The sequence below is a fragment of the Rana temporaria genome, chromosome 4 (assembly GCF_905171775.1).
Source record: "Rana temporaria chromosome 4, aRanTem1.1, whole genome shotgun sequence".
In the NCBI taxonomy this organism is placed as follows: domain Eukaryota; kingdom Metazoa; phylum Chordata; class Amphibia; order Anura; family Ranidae; genus Rana; species Rana temporaria.
This window is the reverse complement of record NC_053492.1, coordinates 404,337,906-404,353,686: the sequence shown is the minus strand read 5'-3', so window position 1 is coordinate 404,353,686 and position 15,781 is coordinate 404,337,906. Positions and strand designations below refer to the sequence as shown.

At 39.8% G+C, this 15,781-nt stretch overlaps 1 protein-coding gene across 2 annotated transcripts in view; it reads left to right on the top strand.

Moving 5' to 3' along the window:
• The window catches only part of SERTAD2 (SERTA domain containing 2), a 121,890-nt gene extending 107,024 nt beyond the window's left edge, over positions 1-14,866 (top strand). For both annotated transcript variants that reach the window (XM_040351241.1, XM_040351242.1), the window contains one exon: positions 9,345-14,866. In XM_040351241.1, the coding sequence (XP_040207175.1) occupies positions 9,349-10,290 (942 nt within the window). In that variant the 5' untranslated portion in view covers positions 9,345-9,348 and the 3' untranslated portion in view covers positions 10,291-14,866. The remainder of the gene's footprint in view (positions 1-9,344) is intronic.
• The last annotated feature ends 915 nt before the right edge of the window (positions 14,867-15,781 follow it).

The window sequence follows — 15,781 nt, the reverse complement described above, 5'->3', positions numbered from 1 at the left end:
AGGCTGCTGATTGCTCAGTTCTCGGGTCTGACTGTCAGTCACTGCTCTGTGCTCTGCCTCTACACACTCCAACACTCGCTGGAAGATAAATCAGCTTAGTGTTGGACCAATCTAGTAACTAACTGCAACATCCCTAAGTAGTATGAAAAATAAAAGAATGGGACTTTGAAGGCAGTAGATAACTAGGTGACCAAAGTATACCGTATATACTCGAGTATAAGCCAAGTTTTTCAGCACATTTTGCTGAAAAGGCCCCCCTCTGGTTATACTCGAGTCTCTTCTGTGTCATGCGATCAGACGGCGACCAGTGTAACCCCGCCCACCTCCTTCTCGTCCTCGCCCGTGATAGGCTGAATACTGACTCACTGCTGGGAAACTGAGGACCAGATTCACAAAAGAGATACGACGGCGTATCTCATGAATACGCCGTCGTATCTCTGTGATCCGCCCGTCGGAACTATGCGGCTGATTCATAGAATCAGTTACGCATAGATAGCCCTAAGATCCGACAGGTGTAATTGACTTACACCGTCGGATCTTAGGATGCAATTCTAGGCCGGCCGCTAGGTGGCGATTCCATTGCGGTCAGCGTAGAATATGCAAATGACTAGTTACGGCGATTCACGAACGTACGCTTTACCCGTCGATCTAAATTTACGTTGTTTCCGTCGAGATACGCCACATAAAACTAAGGCTGCCCTCTAGGTGGCCTAGCCAATGTTAAGTATCGCCGTCGTTCCCGCGTCGAAATGTAAAAATTCACGTCGTTTGCGTAAGTCGTCCGTGAATGGCGCTGGACGCCATTTACATTAACGTCGAAACCAATGACGTCCTTGCGATGTCATTTAGCGCAATGCACGTCGGGTAATTTGACGGACGGAGCATGCGCAGTACGTTCGGCGCGGACCCATTTGAATTAGGCGGGCTTGCGCCGAGCGGATTTACGTTGCACCGCCGCAAGTTTACAGGTAAGAGCTTTGTGAATCAGGCACTTACGCTGTAAACCTGCGGCGGTGTAACGTAAATGGTATACCTTACGCCGCCGCAGCGTAACGTATTTGTACCTGAATCTGGCCCTGAGTGTTCTGTCTATCAGGGATGAGGAGGGGGCAGGGCGGGGTTACACTGGACGACTGCCGACTGACTGCATGACCTGCATGACACAGAGATCAAGTATGCAGATCGGCACAGTGAGGCTTGCAATGGGCACAGTGAGGCACAGTGGCATTGCAGGCGCTATTTTTAGTGCAATAGCACCTGCAAAGCGCCTCATTGTAAAAGCAGCCTACGCATAGTAAGCATGCTGATTTTGTGATATATTACTACAATGGAAATATGTGTTGTAGCTTTTAATCATCCGTTATAATACATTTTGCAAAAGTCACACGGAGTAAATGACCAGCTTCTGAAAACATTTACAGCAGATAAACAATAAAAGAGAGAACAATTGTACGTGTAAAAGAGGGAAATAAAATATCGGTGGTTATTCACGTTGGCAGCTGGCTTTATAGGGAACACCACAACATATTAATATATGCAGAGATTTGCTTTTATAATTAAGTCTTACAAAATAGTTGACCTTTAAATTTGATAATTCTGATTTCGGCTTTACCCTCTGTCTGTTTTATTGGGTGATAATGTACACTTGAGTTACTTTTCTATTCCTTTCATTAGCTAAGACTAAAAGACCAAGTTTAATTTATTTTTACTGTTACTTTATACTGTTGACATATTTTATTGCTGATTTAGGCCGGTGTGGACAGCTGCAGTCCTGGAAGCTCAGATTCCTCATATACACAGTACAAAAAATGCCCAGCACACTTACTAGCTAGCCAGAAAAGTCAACTAAATTTGAATTGTTTAAGAATTTTGCAATACCAACAGAGGTTTTAGTTGCACACATTTGCAAATAAGGTCCCTCTGTGAAGTGTGCCCCCCCTAATTCTAATCTATAAGAGCCTATGTGGTTTTATTTACTAAAGCTGGATAGTGCAAAATTAGGATAAATTCTGCATAGAAACCAATCAGCTTCTAACCTCAGTGCCTTCAATTAAAGCGGAGCTCCATCCTAAATAAAACATAATCTCAATCTTAATAATGCTCCTGAACAATGCTTAATCCGATATTTGCATCTAAAAAAACATTTACTGTACCTTATAAACAAGATAGGCTTCCGGTCTGCAGACATCAGGTTTCCGACGGGTTTTCCGTTCTTTCTTGTCCCGCGCAGTGTCTTCTGGGAGCTTGTGTCATAGCTCCCTTGTTATCATATTTGGCCCGTGTTAGAGGAAACATCGCGCGACTTCGTCCAGCAGGAAGTGACGCGCGATGTAAACAATGGAAGGAGGGCGGCATTTGAAATCTCTCCATTACAGGACAGATCGAGCGGTGGATGCTGGGATTACAGCATCACCACATCCAGGAAGTCTCTGCTAGTGGGAGTCATAATGCCCACAGTGAAGATGGCAACAGCTGAAGAGACGTAATATAAGTTATTATTAGAGACAGCAGCACATATAGATGGACCACGAACACGCAAAACGTGAGTTAATGTAAGCATTAAGAATAACTGTTTAACTACCCCCCTCAAAAAAAAAAAAAAAAACGTTTTGGCATGGGAGATCCGCTTTAAGCTTTGGCAATGAAACCTGGAAGCTGATTATTGGTTTCTATGCAGACGTGAGCCTGATTGTGCACTCTCTAACCTTAGTAAATAACCCTCTATATCTTTCTGGATTTGGCACATAATTGAGGTTCTATTTAAAAAAAAAATTGGCATAGCCATTAGTCTCACGAATCTGCATGTACATTCGTTCTGTGCAAATTGGGCAAACAAATGTTCTTTAGGATCATTTTTCTTCTGAACAAATGTTAATGAAAGGGGTGGGGACAAGGGACAGGGGACAGTGGCTAATGCTGGTCCTCCAACATTCCCTCTCCCCAAGAAGTTAATGGACTATCTCGGTACTTGGTAGAAAACACATACATGTAAAAATGATAATAATTTATTGAACATAAAATAAGCAAAGAATACATGATTAAAATTGAAAAACAGAACCTCAGGGATACCCCTGGGCAAAGTCTGTTATTACAAACATATAGACTGGTCTAAGTCTCGACTAGTTTCGCGGTAACACCCGCTTCCTCAGGAGGACCAATCTATAAAGCAAACAGTATAATGAGTATTAGGTATGCATGAGTATTAGGTATTAGGTAAGCATAACAATTAAACAATAGCCATAAAAATACAATGGAAAAGGATTATACAAAGTAAGAAAGCTTTCCCACTATTTTGGTGGTCATGTGTGGCGTCAAGTCGCCAAGGTAAAACAGGCCCGTCCGCCGCGGGGGGCCCTATAGTGGTTCTGCTGACGCATAGCCCTGGTTCACACTGACTACGATTTGGAACGATTTGAGATGCGATTTGACATGTCAAATCGCATCTCAAATCGGCGGCAATTGTCGGCAATGGCACTGTCCTAATCAGTGCGACGCCGCATCTGCGATTTCAAAAAGTAGTTCCTGTACTACTTTTTGCGATTTCGGGCCGCGATTTACATTAAATCGCGGCCGGGAAATCGCGGTAAAATCGCGCATTTTACCGCGATTTTGAATTCGCAGCAGTGTGAACCTAGGCATAGGGAAAGATTGACTAAAACCAGAGGGTGCAAAATCTGCTGCAGCTGTGCATGGTGGCCAATCAGCTTTTAACTTCAGCTTGTTCAAATGAGCTTTGACCAAATGAAAACTGGAAGCTGATTGGTTTATATGCAGAGTTGCACAAGATTTTGTGCTTTTCAATTTTAATAAATCACCTCCTTGGCGATGGCTCCAGAGTTGTGATGCTTAGTAACCTAACTGTAGTCAGGGGTTAAGAAAATGTGTTAATCTTCTGCAATTAATAAAGAAACGTACAAGCAACTGTGACTGAGGACTGGTTGTGACCTTGATCATAGACTGTTGTGTCTAATGCAGATATCAGACATTTTTTCTTCCTGCTTATAAATGTATGCTACAGACACAATATTTGGTGAATAGCATTTTCTTCTGTTTTAATACTTATACAGTAATTAACCAGTTCCCTACCGAGCCATAGTAATATGACTTCGGCAGGAACTGTCTCTCCCTCAGAGTGGACGTCATATGACATCCTTTGCATCGCGGCCGCTAGGGGGCGCACGAGCGGCAACGCTCGCGACCCGGTGCGCGTTCCCGGCGGTCGTGATGTCCGCCGGGCACCCGCGATTGCCGGCAATCACGGCGGGAGTGTGGATCTGTGTGTGTAAAGACACAGATCCACCTCCTGTCAGAGGTGAGGAGACAGTTTGTGTTCCCAGTACAGAGGAACACAGATCGGTCTCCTCCCCTTGTGAGTCCCCCTACCCCTACAGTTAGAATCACTCCCAGGGAACATATTAACCCCTTCAGCGCCCCCTAGTTTTAACCCCTTCCCTGCCAGTCACATTTACACAGTAATCAGTGTATAAATGTGAATGGTCCCAGAAACGTGTCAAAGGTGTCCGATATGTCTGCCGCAATGTCACGGTCACAATAAAAAAATCGCAGATCGCCGCCATTACTAGTAAAAAAAAAAATAATAATTAAAAATGCCATAAATCTATCCCCTATTTTGTAGACGCTATAACTTTTGCGCAAACCAATCAATATACGCTTATTGCAATTTTGTTTTTATACCAAAAATATGTAGAAGAATACGTATCGGTCTAAACTGAGGAAAAATGTATTTTCAGGTTTTTTTTTATTTAAATTTATTAAATCAAAAAGTAAAAAATATGGTGTTTTTTTTTAATTGTTGCTCTTCTTTTGTTTATAGTGCAAAAAAATAAAAACCACAGAGATGATCAAATACCACCAAACGAAAGCTCTATTTGTGGGGGTAAAATTATAAAGATTTCATTTGGGTACAGTGTTGCATGACCGCGCAATTGTCATTCAAAGTGCAACAGCGCTGAAAACTAAAAATTGGTCTGGGCAGGAAGGGGGTGAAAATGCCCTGTATGGAAGTGGTTAAATTATAATACCCAGGCTTATTACTGTGTGTAGAAATGAACAAAGCTGTCCTCGAACACCACCAATTATATATCTGCTTTTACCAGGTCACAGCAAAAAAGACTCATCTTATTGCTATCTGTGAATTACAGTATTGGTTACCCTTCAGGTGTGTGAGCAATGGAGAAGGCAGCCCAGCCAATAGCAACTCCTCTATGTCATCCTTCTACACACACCCTTCTCTGGTGCTAGAGGTCGTGGCTTAGGATAGTCTATAGCCACCTGCTGGTAAAATATGGTACTGTTGGTCATTTAGGCTGGATTCACACCTATGCAGTTTTAGTGCTTTTTGCATTTTGCAGATTTGCTCTACAGAATGTGTTCCATAAGAAACGGACTGCAGTGTAAATCTGCAAAATGCAAAAAGCACTAAAACTGCATAGGTCACGTGTGAATACAGCCTTAGGCCTGCTTCACACCTATGCAGGTCGCAGTTTGCATATTCCAGGTTTTGCATTTTTCAATACACGTTTTTGATCCAATGAAGTCTATGGAACCAACAACCAGAAAAAAAGTCCCTGGTCCTTTCCTTAAAATGCACAGATGTGGACTACATCCATTGGAAAACCATGTTAGTGGTGTTTCTGCAAAACTGAAAACGCACTAAAAAATGCCTAGGTGTGAACCAGGCCTTAGTACACATGCATATGGGCAGATAAATGCCACTGTAAGGCTGGATTCATACCTACGTGTTTTTAGAGCTTTTTGCATTTTGCTGATTTGCACTGCAGAACGTGTTCCATAGGAAACCATGTTATATGGACTGTAGTACAAATCTGCAAAATGCAAAAAGCACTAAAACTGCATAGGTGTGAATTCAGCCTTAGAGGCGTTTGTCATTTTTTTGTCTTCTTTTTTTTACACCTCCTGAAAGCATCTCTAGGTTATCTACTGTGCATATGCAGGGCCGCCATCAGGGGGGTGCAGGCAGTACACCTGCAAGGGGCCCGGAGGTCCACAGGGCCCTGGATGGCAACCCCCCTTATATATATATATATATATATATATATATATATATATATATATATATATATATATATATATATATATATATATATATATATATAATTTTTTTTTTTTTTTTATTAAAGGGACCAGAGGTCCCCAGGGCCCCGGTTGGTAACCCCACTTTAAAAAAAAAAAAATTATATATTTTTTATTTATTCTTTTTATAAAAGGGCCCAGAGGTCCCCAGGGCCTCGGATGGCAACCCCCCCTTTTTTTTATATATTTTTTTTCTTTTTTAGATATTTTATAAATATTTCAATTGGATAATATAAGTTGTTATAAGAGTAAATACAGCTGGATAAAAAAAATAGTTTTAACAAGGGGGATTCTTTTCTATCCACTGTAAATGTATTCTATTGACTAGAAGAAAATTTATGTTCTAGGCAATAAAGTGAGTTTATGCTAATATGCATCTAAACGCAATACGAGTGTAAAGCGTGACATTAGAGGCATTTTTTTTCTGACAACTTCTGGCAGCATATTTGGAGAATTGAATTCATACACTTGTGTGTATGGGGCCTTTAGTCAGACACGTTGGTGCTATTTGAGCATAGAATATTAGATTTTTCAGATATTGCATATTGAGGGTTTTATTGTTGTATTGGAAGTAAAGTGAGGAAGATCCTTTTTATGTGAAGAAGGGTGAGGATCGGCATATGTACATTTTTGTGAAAGTGAAAGTGTTGATAATACAGAAAGAAAAATATGAATGATTATTCACTGCATAATTTTTCCAAAGCGGATCGGGTTATCCAGGGGTCATCCAGCTGCTGGGGAACTACAAGTCCCAGAGGCTGTGAAGGGAGCACGGGTTTTGCTTTTTCTGAACCGAGGGACACTAGCTGCCCGAACCTTTCTTCAAGCATCTGCAATACGTCTGCTGTTTCACTGGGATCATCTCCTATCTAGAGCTAATCCTGATAATTATCAGGGGACTGACGTGACGTGCTGCCACTTTAGGACTTGCACGCTGTAACAGCAATTCCCATAACAGTATGATTTAATGACTGTGCTATTAACCCAATATCTGCTAAAGCTGAGCACTCCAGGTATATACAGTCCCTATTTAACAATTTGACAATTTGTGATCCATAAAATATAATTTAACTCTTTGTGTTACACTGGAACTTAGAGATGCTGTCAACTTAGCGCCGGCCGTACACACATATGTGGACTTGGCTTTAAGTTAAGCGCTGCACAAACTTTTGCCACTATATAAAACCTGTATAATAATAATTATACTGGGATGATGCTTGTAGCTGGGTCTAGAAAATATAAAACAAGACTTAATTTTAAAACCACACCTGGGACTCAAGTGGTTAACAATTTATATAGAAAAACAGACCTCAACAGGTAACGTCAGAAATTTGGCTAAAAACTCCAGTTAGGGGTCTGCTTCCAGGGAGTAGTAAAGATCCAGTGGGGGCTAAATATATTTACAGTTGTGGTACTTCCATAAATACCTACCCTATTAGTTTTATACCTACCCCCTATAAATTTAGTAGTTATTTACACAAACCTTTACATTTTGTTCTGGGGTTTTGTTGTCTAACAGAAGTGCTTCTAGAAGCTATCAGTGTACCCCTTGAGGTATACATCTACGTCTTGATCCTGCCTACAGATCAGCTTATTTTCAACCTCTTTTAGCAGGGTGACAATGCTGTTGGTTCTGCAGTGAAATTACTGCAGTGTTGTCACTGCTTATACATTTTGAGCATTGATTTTCTTTTTTTTTTGTTCAATCTATAAGAAAAACATTGGACATTGTAAGGAATCCATGCCAGTTTTATAGTTTTCCCCAATACCTGTAACAGACACTTTTGCTGGGCAGCTTAGTTTATGGGCATATATGAAGAGTAATATAAAAGTGTGAAAACTTTGAATTTATATACTGAATAATACTATCATTGTAAGTATTAACCACACATGATTGCCAGAATATTATTATTATTTTTTTTCACAATAATGGGCCTTTAAGAAACCAATTAAATTGAGTGAGGACTCGTACACACGACTGTTTTCCTCGTCAGAATCCATCAATAAACTTGGTGGCAGAGCTTTTTTGCCGAGGAAAACGTTTTTTTGTCTGTTTTTCATTGAGAAAAACTGTCGTGGAACTCAATGAGAAAAAAAGAGAACAAGTTCTCTTTTTCCTCTTCGGGAGTCTCAATTTCCTCGTCGTGTTCCTCGTCGGCTGGTTTTCGACGAGAAACACGTTTGTGTGTATGCTTAGAAACCCGCACATGCTCAGAAGGGTGGCGCCAGTGGAATCCAACTTTCCCTTTATAGTGCCGTCGTACGTGTTTTACGTCACCGTGTTTGAGAACGACGAGATTTTGTCTTGACAGTGTGTATGCAAAGAAAGCTTGTCAAGGTTCTCGACAAGCCTAACAAGCAGAGCTTTTTTTATCAGAAAATAGGTGCAGGAACTCAACCATGACCCTGTTCAGATTTCACAAACAGTAGAAGGGCCTTAAAGGGGCATTAAATACCAGGATTGCATTACATACAGAGTGCAGAGTTCAGGAGGGTTACACACAGAGTGCAGAGCTGTCACTTTTAAACACAGAAACCAGACTACTGTGTTTACAAGTGATTGTGGTGAGCAGGTACCAAAGGGTCTGAGCCAGAGGTGGTGGAACTGAGTTCCCGCAAGTTCCCCCTGAAAAAAAGCCCTGCTAACAAGGAACTTGTCGAGGAAAACTATGTTTCATTTACGACGAGTTCCTCGGTCGTGTGTACGAGGCCTGAGTTTCTAAGTCTTAATAAACTGGCTACCTACATAAAATGCAGGCACATAGGGCTCTACATAGTACTCTTTAAATGCTTCATATGCAAAGATTGACTTTTACTGGTGAAGTTGAGTGCTGGTCTTTCCATGCACATGCCTCATTATTGGCCTGTCCCTATGACAGTTGAGGGAGGCACAGAAGCCCCAGCTCTGCTAGACCAGGAGATGTTTCCATATTCAAGACCTCTGGGTTTTGGAGCTTGTGGGATATCCATGAAGATATATAAATGAATCTCAAGGCATTTTAATGTAGTCAGTTTTAGTGATGTTAAAAACCTACCTGTTGGGTTACTTTAAATCACACTGCTGCAACTAAAACTACAGTTTTTATTTGGGCACAGACACTTTTTACAAATAACTTTGTTAATTCTTGTCAGAATCTGTTTAAATTGTGTTTGCAATTCTGTGATATACTGTATATTCATAACACAGTATATGCCTGATCCTCTGTAATCAATTTTTATTTCTTTTTTAGATATATGTTGGGTAAAGCGGGAAAGCGAAAGTTTGACGAGCATGAAGATGGGCTGGAAAGCAAAGTGGTGTCACCGACCGATGGGCCTTCGAAGGTATCCTACACCTTACAGCGCCAGACTATCTTCAACATTTCCCTTATGAAACTCTACAATCACAGGCCCTTGACAGAGCCAAGCTTGCAGAAAACAGTTTTAATTAATAACATGTTGAGACGGATACAGGAGGAGCTGAAACAAGAAGGCAGCCTGAGGCCTGTGTTTATTAGCACTTCACAGACATCAGACCCTCTTTGTGACACGTATCAGGAGGCACAGCCTGCTTTCAGCCATCTTGCCTCCCAACCTACTCTACAACCCACTGACTTAATAAACACTACACCACTAGAGTCTTGCCTCACCCCGGCCTCTCTGCTTGAGGAGGACACATTTTGCACTTCCCAAACAGTCCAGCAGAATAGTCCTAGCAGCAAGCTCCCACCACCTTCACCGCTGCCTCCTGTCCAGCCAGTAAAAGACAGCTTCTCCTCAGCCTTGGATGAAATTGAGGAGCTTTGTCCAACATCTACCTCCACAGAGGCAATGGTGGAAGCGGACCTAAAAGATGGAACTGTCACAGCAGGATCTCTTAAGTCTGAGGGAATACAAGAGAACAGAACAAGTGAGCCAAAACTAATGGATTCCCTTCCCGGGAACTTTGAATTAACAACCTCCACCGGCTTTCTTACAGACCTGACCTTAGATGACATCCTTTTTTCTGACATTGATACGTCCATGTACGATTTTGACCCTTGCACATCAAATGCTGGAGCAGCCTCTAAGATGGCACCAGATGAACTCCTTAAAACATTGTCTCCTTATAGCAGCCAACCAGTAACCCCAAATCAGCCTTTTAAGATGGACCTTACAGAACTAGACCATATTATGGAGGTTTTGGTTGGATCCTAAGAGAACATGTCATTGACTCTTTATAATCCTCATCCCTCCCCCACAGATTCCCAGCACTGTGCATGAATACTCTTGCCTTTTTTGAAAAACAAAAAAGGATCTTGTTTAAATATTGCATTACGCTGTATCGGAGTGCCTTCTGTATGACTGCTTTGGAGATACTTTATAAGTCGTTCTCCATGGCCGATCGTACTACAGTCCACTGAAGATTTCATACAAACTACCGAGTGTCAACTTAGACGCCAGTTTGAGTTGTACATGTATAAGCACAAGAATTGTGTTGGGGAACGCTGTAAATTGCATGTGCATAACTGTCTATTTTTTCAATAAGTTTTATTGCAAGAGGTAAATTTTATTACTTAAGTAATCAGAGCCCCCCTCCCTTTTTTTTTTTTTTCTGTTGCCATTTTAGCCCATTTTAGAGTTGGGAGAAAAAAAATCGGAGGCATTAATTACTGCTTTTCCAGTAAGAATTGCATATAAATGGCTGCTTAGGTCCCCTTGCCCAAATGTTTTTATATTTTTGTACAGATTCTCTCGTTTTATTATATTGATTTTCTATAAAAAGAAAAAAAAAGAACAAAAAATAGCTGGAACAAGTGTTTTCGAGCGACAAAGTAATATTTGTTAAAATTTGCATATAAAGTTCCTTGCTAATTAAGATGTACAATATTAGCCCAAACTTTCCAGTCCATGTCGGTATTTGGCCACTAAGCTGTATTTTGAGGCAAGGAGGTATAAGTTATTTCCCCTCTTTAGTTGCAACAAATTTTTGTCATGGAAAAGGGAAACAGATTATTTAATTCCCCAAATTTGTTTTGCTGTCTGCAAAAAAAAGTGTTATTTATTTAGTCATCTGGGTATTTATTCTCAACTGTCTGATCTATCATCCCTAATTTTACAGGTATATGGGTGTTAACTGTATTTGTTTCATGATGCCATTAAAGTGTACTGGTCATCAAGTCACAGCACACATACCCTTGGATAGGGAAGACTAAAGATTTTCAGAACACAATCTATCAGTAGGTAGATGTCCCTCTTGTAGCTGAGGTGCATTAATGCTGTATGTGGTTTTTACCTAGACTGTATTTTAATAAATGGTTTACGGTATTTATGCAATCAGCACAGTTGAGGGACAGGCTGGCCCAAAAACTATTATTTCAGACATTGGGTGAAAATGAGAAGAGTTGCCACCCCTCTTTTATCTTTGAAAGATTCCTGTAGCAAAACCTCTCAGCTGGTTACTGTCCAATCTACATTTTTTTTAACTTAACCTAGGGAATGGACAGTATAGGTGCCCTTACCTATACTAAACCATATGGCCATACAGTGTAGACACCTGAAAATAAACAACTAATTAGTATGAAAACTTAGATGCAAGCAAAATAGAGTTCCTATAACCAATAAGACTTCTACTACCTGTTAATGGGGTGTTAGTATAGACAGTTTAAAGTGTAGATCCCAGCTGTTTGGGGTCTATACTATACTTGACAGAGCATTGATTTTGGCTGTATTGAAGAAGTGCTCTGTTTTCCAAGAATACTGGCATCCCAGTTGTCTGTCAAAGGAGCAACCAGAAGGGTTGGTGCAGCCTTTAGGGGTTGAACCATTTAGGTCTAGGTTTCTTATTTATATTTAGTAAAAGTAGTTTATTTATAACAGTGTGTTTTCCCTGCTTACTTTTAATTTGAATATGAACACCTCCCAGCTACCTCGTGAATACCAATGATTGTTCACATTGTACACCCTCACCATCCATTATCTTCACACTTTATTTCCTTTGAAAACCTTACACATTAAGTCTTAATGCCTACAAACAGCTGGCATTATATAATACCTACCTGACCTCCTTCACTTGGACAACATACTAAGCCAAGGCAGTGGCCACTACCTTTTTCTACCCCCTTAACTGGGTACATATGCAATTTTTGTACCACGCATTTGTTTTAAGATGAGAAATTTGTCTTCTATTCTCACACTAGAAAAGCCTTTATAAAACTAAAAATAGAACAAAATGGGTATACGCGATCAATTCCTTTTTTATTTGTTTTTCTTTTTTAAATCACTGTTCTGACACTTCTCCCCTTAATCTTGTATAAAGGAAAATGCAGAACTTTCGTGAAAACTGGAGCACAGAAAAGACAAAATGCATGCTTTGTGTTAGATGCTTGCTTTCATGTTCTAAATGGCACTAGAAATGCCAGTTATGATCTGATTGGTTACCTGGCTAAATAGGCATTTTTGCTGTGTACCAGCTTTTATCAAGGTCAGCTAGTGTCTCTGAAAGGTTATCTCCAACCAAAACTGATATGCCACTTTTTGGGTTGTCAGTTGAATCAGCCACTGATACTTTGGCTGTGAGATTTCCAACCCATAGATTAAGTCTCCACCATTCTCTCAAGTTGTCACATTAGTTTTACATTCTGAAAATGCAAGTGTGATGCTTTTGCCTAACCTCTTGTTGCGGCAAAGCAGAGGTGGGGACTCTGGCAAGACCATTTTGCAATCAAGAGCCCCCAAGAGATAGGAGATGAGAAGGTGGCACATGATTTGGGGTCTACCTAAAATTAAAATATCATCTTTGAGTGGAAAATGGCTTTTAAGATGTATTGGCCTCCCATGCATAATGAAAGCAGCCAGTGTGAACCAATATTTGGTCTATCATTTTACTGGGAACTACAGTACATATAACTCCTGTGGGGCCTGATCAGAATGAGAGCCACCAACACTGCCTCATTGTTAAAGCCATCTATTTAATGTATCAGGATTGCTTATCCACTGGCCCCTTAACACAAGGATGTCACTAGTTCCTCAAGGGATGAGACTGCATTATCTGAAGTACTGCTTTAAATGGCTGTTGCTATAAATGCGTGTGAGACCAGTAAATGTTAAAGTAACACACTTTAAATCCATGTCCATATTTTGGGTGTTTGTGCCTCTTGTGTTTTTGTATTATCTACAGTATATTTTGTATTGTATATGGAAAGCCTCATTTTCTGGCAGCAAGGTGAAAGCTGAAACAAAGAAATCATTTTTTTCTTTTTTTCTTTTTTATCCATGACTGGTTTTCCTAGTATGACATCATCATTTGGCATTTTTGCATCATTATCAGTTTTCTATTTCTATCATGTACATTAAGAGACATTCACTCTTACCAATACTATGTATTATGTGAAAGAAAAATATTCTTATTTATGCGCTTCTGTAATTAACCCCTTACTTTTATTGTAAAAGTACTTTTGTAGCCATTCTTGGTATGTATGTGTAAGAGAACTTGTCAGATCCATCAGTATGTCAATCTAATAAAACACCCTCTCTATGTTGTCTGCAAGTGAGTATAGTAATCCTCTCATCGATCTCTCCATGTCTTTGACCTTGGGTCATGGTGCATGCTATACACAGGTCCAATTTGGTGACTAATTCCTGGTTTGGAGCTAAGCAATGTCTAATGCTTAACAACCCAGTGTGCGATCCTCTACTGGTCACTGAGTCGGGAGCATTGCAATGGTGGATAGCAGGAGTGAGTTTAGCCCTTGGAAGAAAAGAGTGAAGCTCCAGGTCAGGAAGATATTGTCTTGTGTATATCATGTATTTGTTATCCAAAATCCATTAGAGGCTTTTTCGGATGTACTTGCAGGTACCAAATAGGGTTTGTGTTTTTGGCAGTAGTATTAGATTGGACACACTGGGGTACCTGAGATGTTCACTTGATATGACCAGTAGACTAATTTATAAAGAAGTTATTCATGTATAAAAACTGGAAGAAATGGAAGTCAAAGTAGTTCCCTCTGCAGTCAATAAGATGTGAGCTTAATTTTTTAATCCCTTCCAGGGAAGAAAATAACCTATTGGTTGTTAATGGCAGGAACTCTGTTTTGGCTACAGTTTGAATATACCAAACCACAGATTTCTAAGAAGTGGTGAAAGATTTATATATAGCCATGTAGCCAAATGAAATCACCAAACGTTAGAAAACGCAAAAGGTCTTATTTATCAATCTGTCTTGGCAGGTATATCTCAGACAGTGAGTGTTGCCCGTGGAAACACTTGCCATTAATTTGCCTATACTGAAAAAAACAACCTGGAATCCGGTTGCAATTCTTTCCTCAGGCACATTGGCAGTGGATTTGTTCTTTAACTTTGCGAGGAGATGTTCCTAGATATACACTTACCATAGGTTAAAATAGACCTCGTGTATCAAACCAAAGAATAATAAAAAGTGCTGTTACATAGAGCCCCAGTAGGGTTTTGGTTTTGTAACTGGCACTAGAAAAGCAACAGCTGAACTCTGACCAGTTGTTTTGACAGTGCCATCACTTCTCATTTCCTGTGGTTTGTTTACATGAAGTTCCATTTTCTCTAAGTAAATTTCAGCCCTGCAGTCAATTACCTATTAAAAAGGAAACAAATGGAGAAATATTAGGTATATTCATATTCAGTAACTCATTGGATGTGACTGTCCCTGGATTCAGTAGTTTCTAATTCAGTGTAAAGATGGTATCTGATAAAGGTATCAAAACCTATGGATATGCAAGTGCAGCAACCCAGAGCAACCAATAAAATGTTATATTACTGGCACCAGTTTAGTTGTTTTATTCCTATTGCTGGTTATAGGTTGCTACACTTCCACATCATTGTTCTTTGCAGCGATTTACAGAATAAATCATTTCATAAAAATTCTACAAAAGTAAAACATAAGGGTCAAAGAAGCTTGTCCCGTAATAGACAACCTGTTGCTATTGTCAAACCTATTTAATGCAAATTGAAATCTGACTGACTGCCGTGGGTGATACATTACCTTTTCCATTCTTACAGTTTGATAGAGAACTCCCATAAAAGACCATCTCTCTGATCTGTGGCTTACCTCAGCGCTGAAAAACCTTGTCTTCATTTTAGAACTTTATGGCACAGCTTTGGTTTAAGAGTGAATGTCTCGGATAAGAAGAAGAAAATCCTGTCCTTTCTCCAGCCTCTGTGCAGTATTTCTTTGCTTTCTGTATGGTACTTTTAGCTGTTAACTACAGGTTGCAATCTACTTTTTTTTTAATTGTATTGCTTCTTTAGAAATTACTTTTATATTAATTTATTTAAGAAATGTTAAATTATGTTTTACGTTCTTGGGCAATATAAAGTGGTATCTGCTCACTTCTTGCCGTTGATCAGGTTGGATTTATCTGTAAATGGCACTTTAGAGATGCACCATATGGATTTTCTTTCCAGCAAGGTCCATGCGATGGCTGTAGGCCCCTTGCTTGTGAAGAGCTTCCTGTGTAAGTTTGATAATATATATGCACACGGAAATGTGAATTTATTCAGCTCCATATTACTTTACTAAACAAACGTATAGGTTTTTTTATTTATTTTATAGCATGTATGTATTAATTTTCTAACGAACATATTTTATGGTGAGAGGTGTTAACTGACAGGCAACACCATGAAAGTGATGATAGATGTAAATATTTAATGAATATATAATTTATGTTCAAATTAT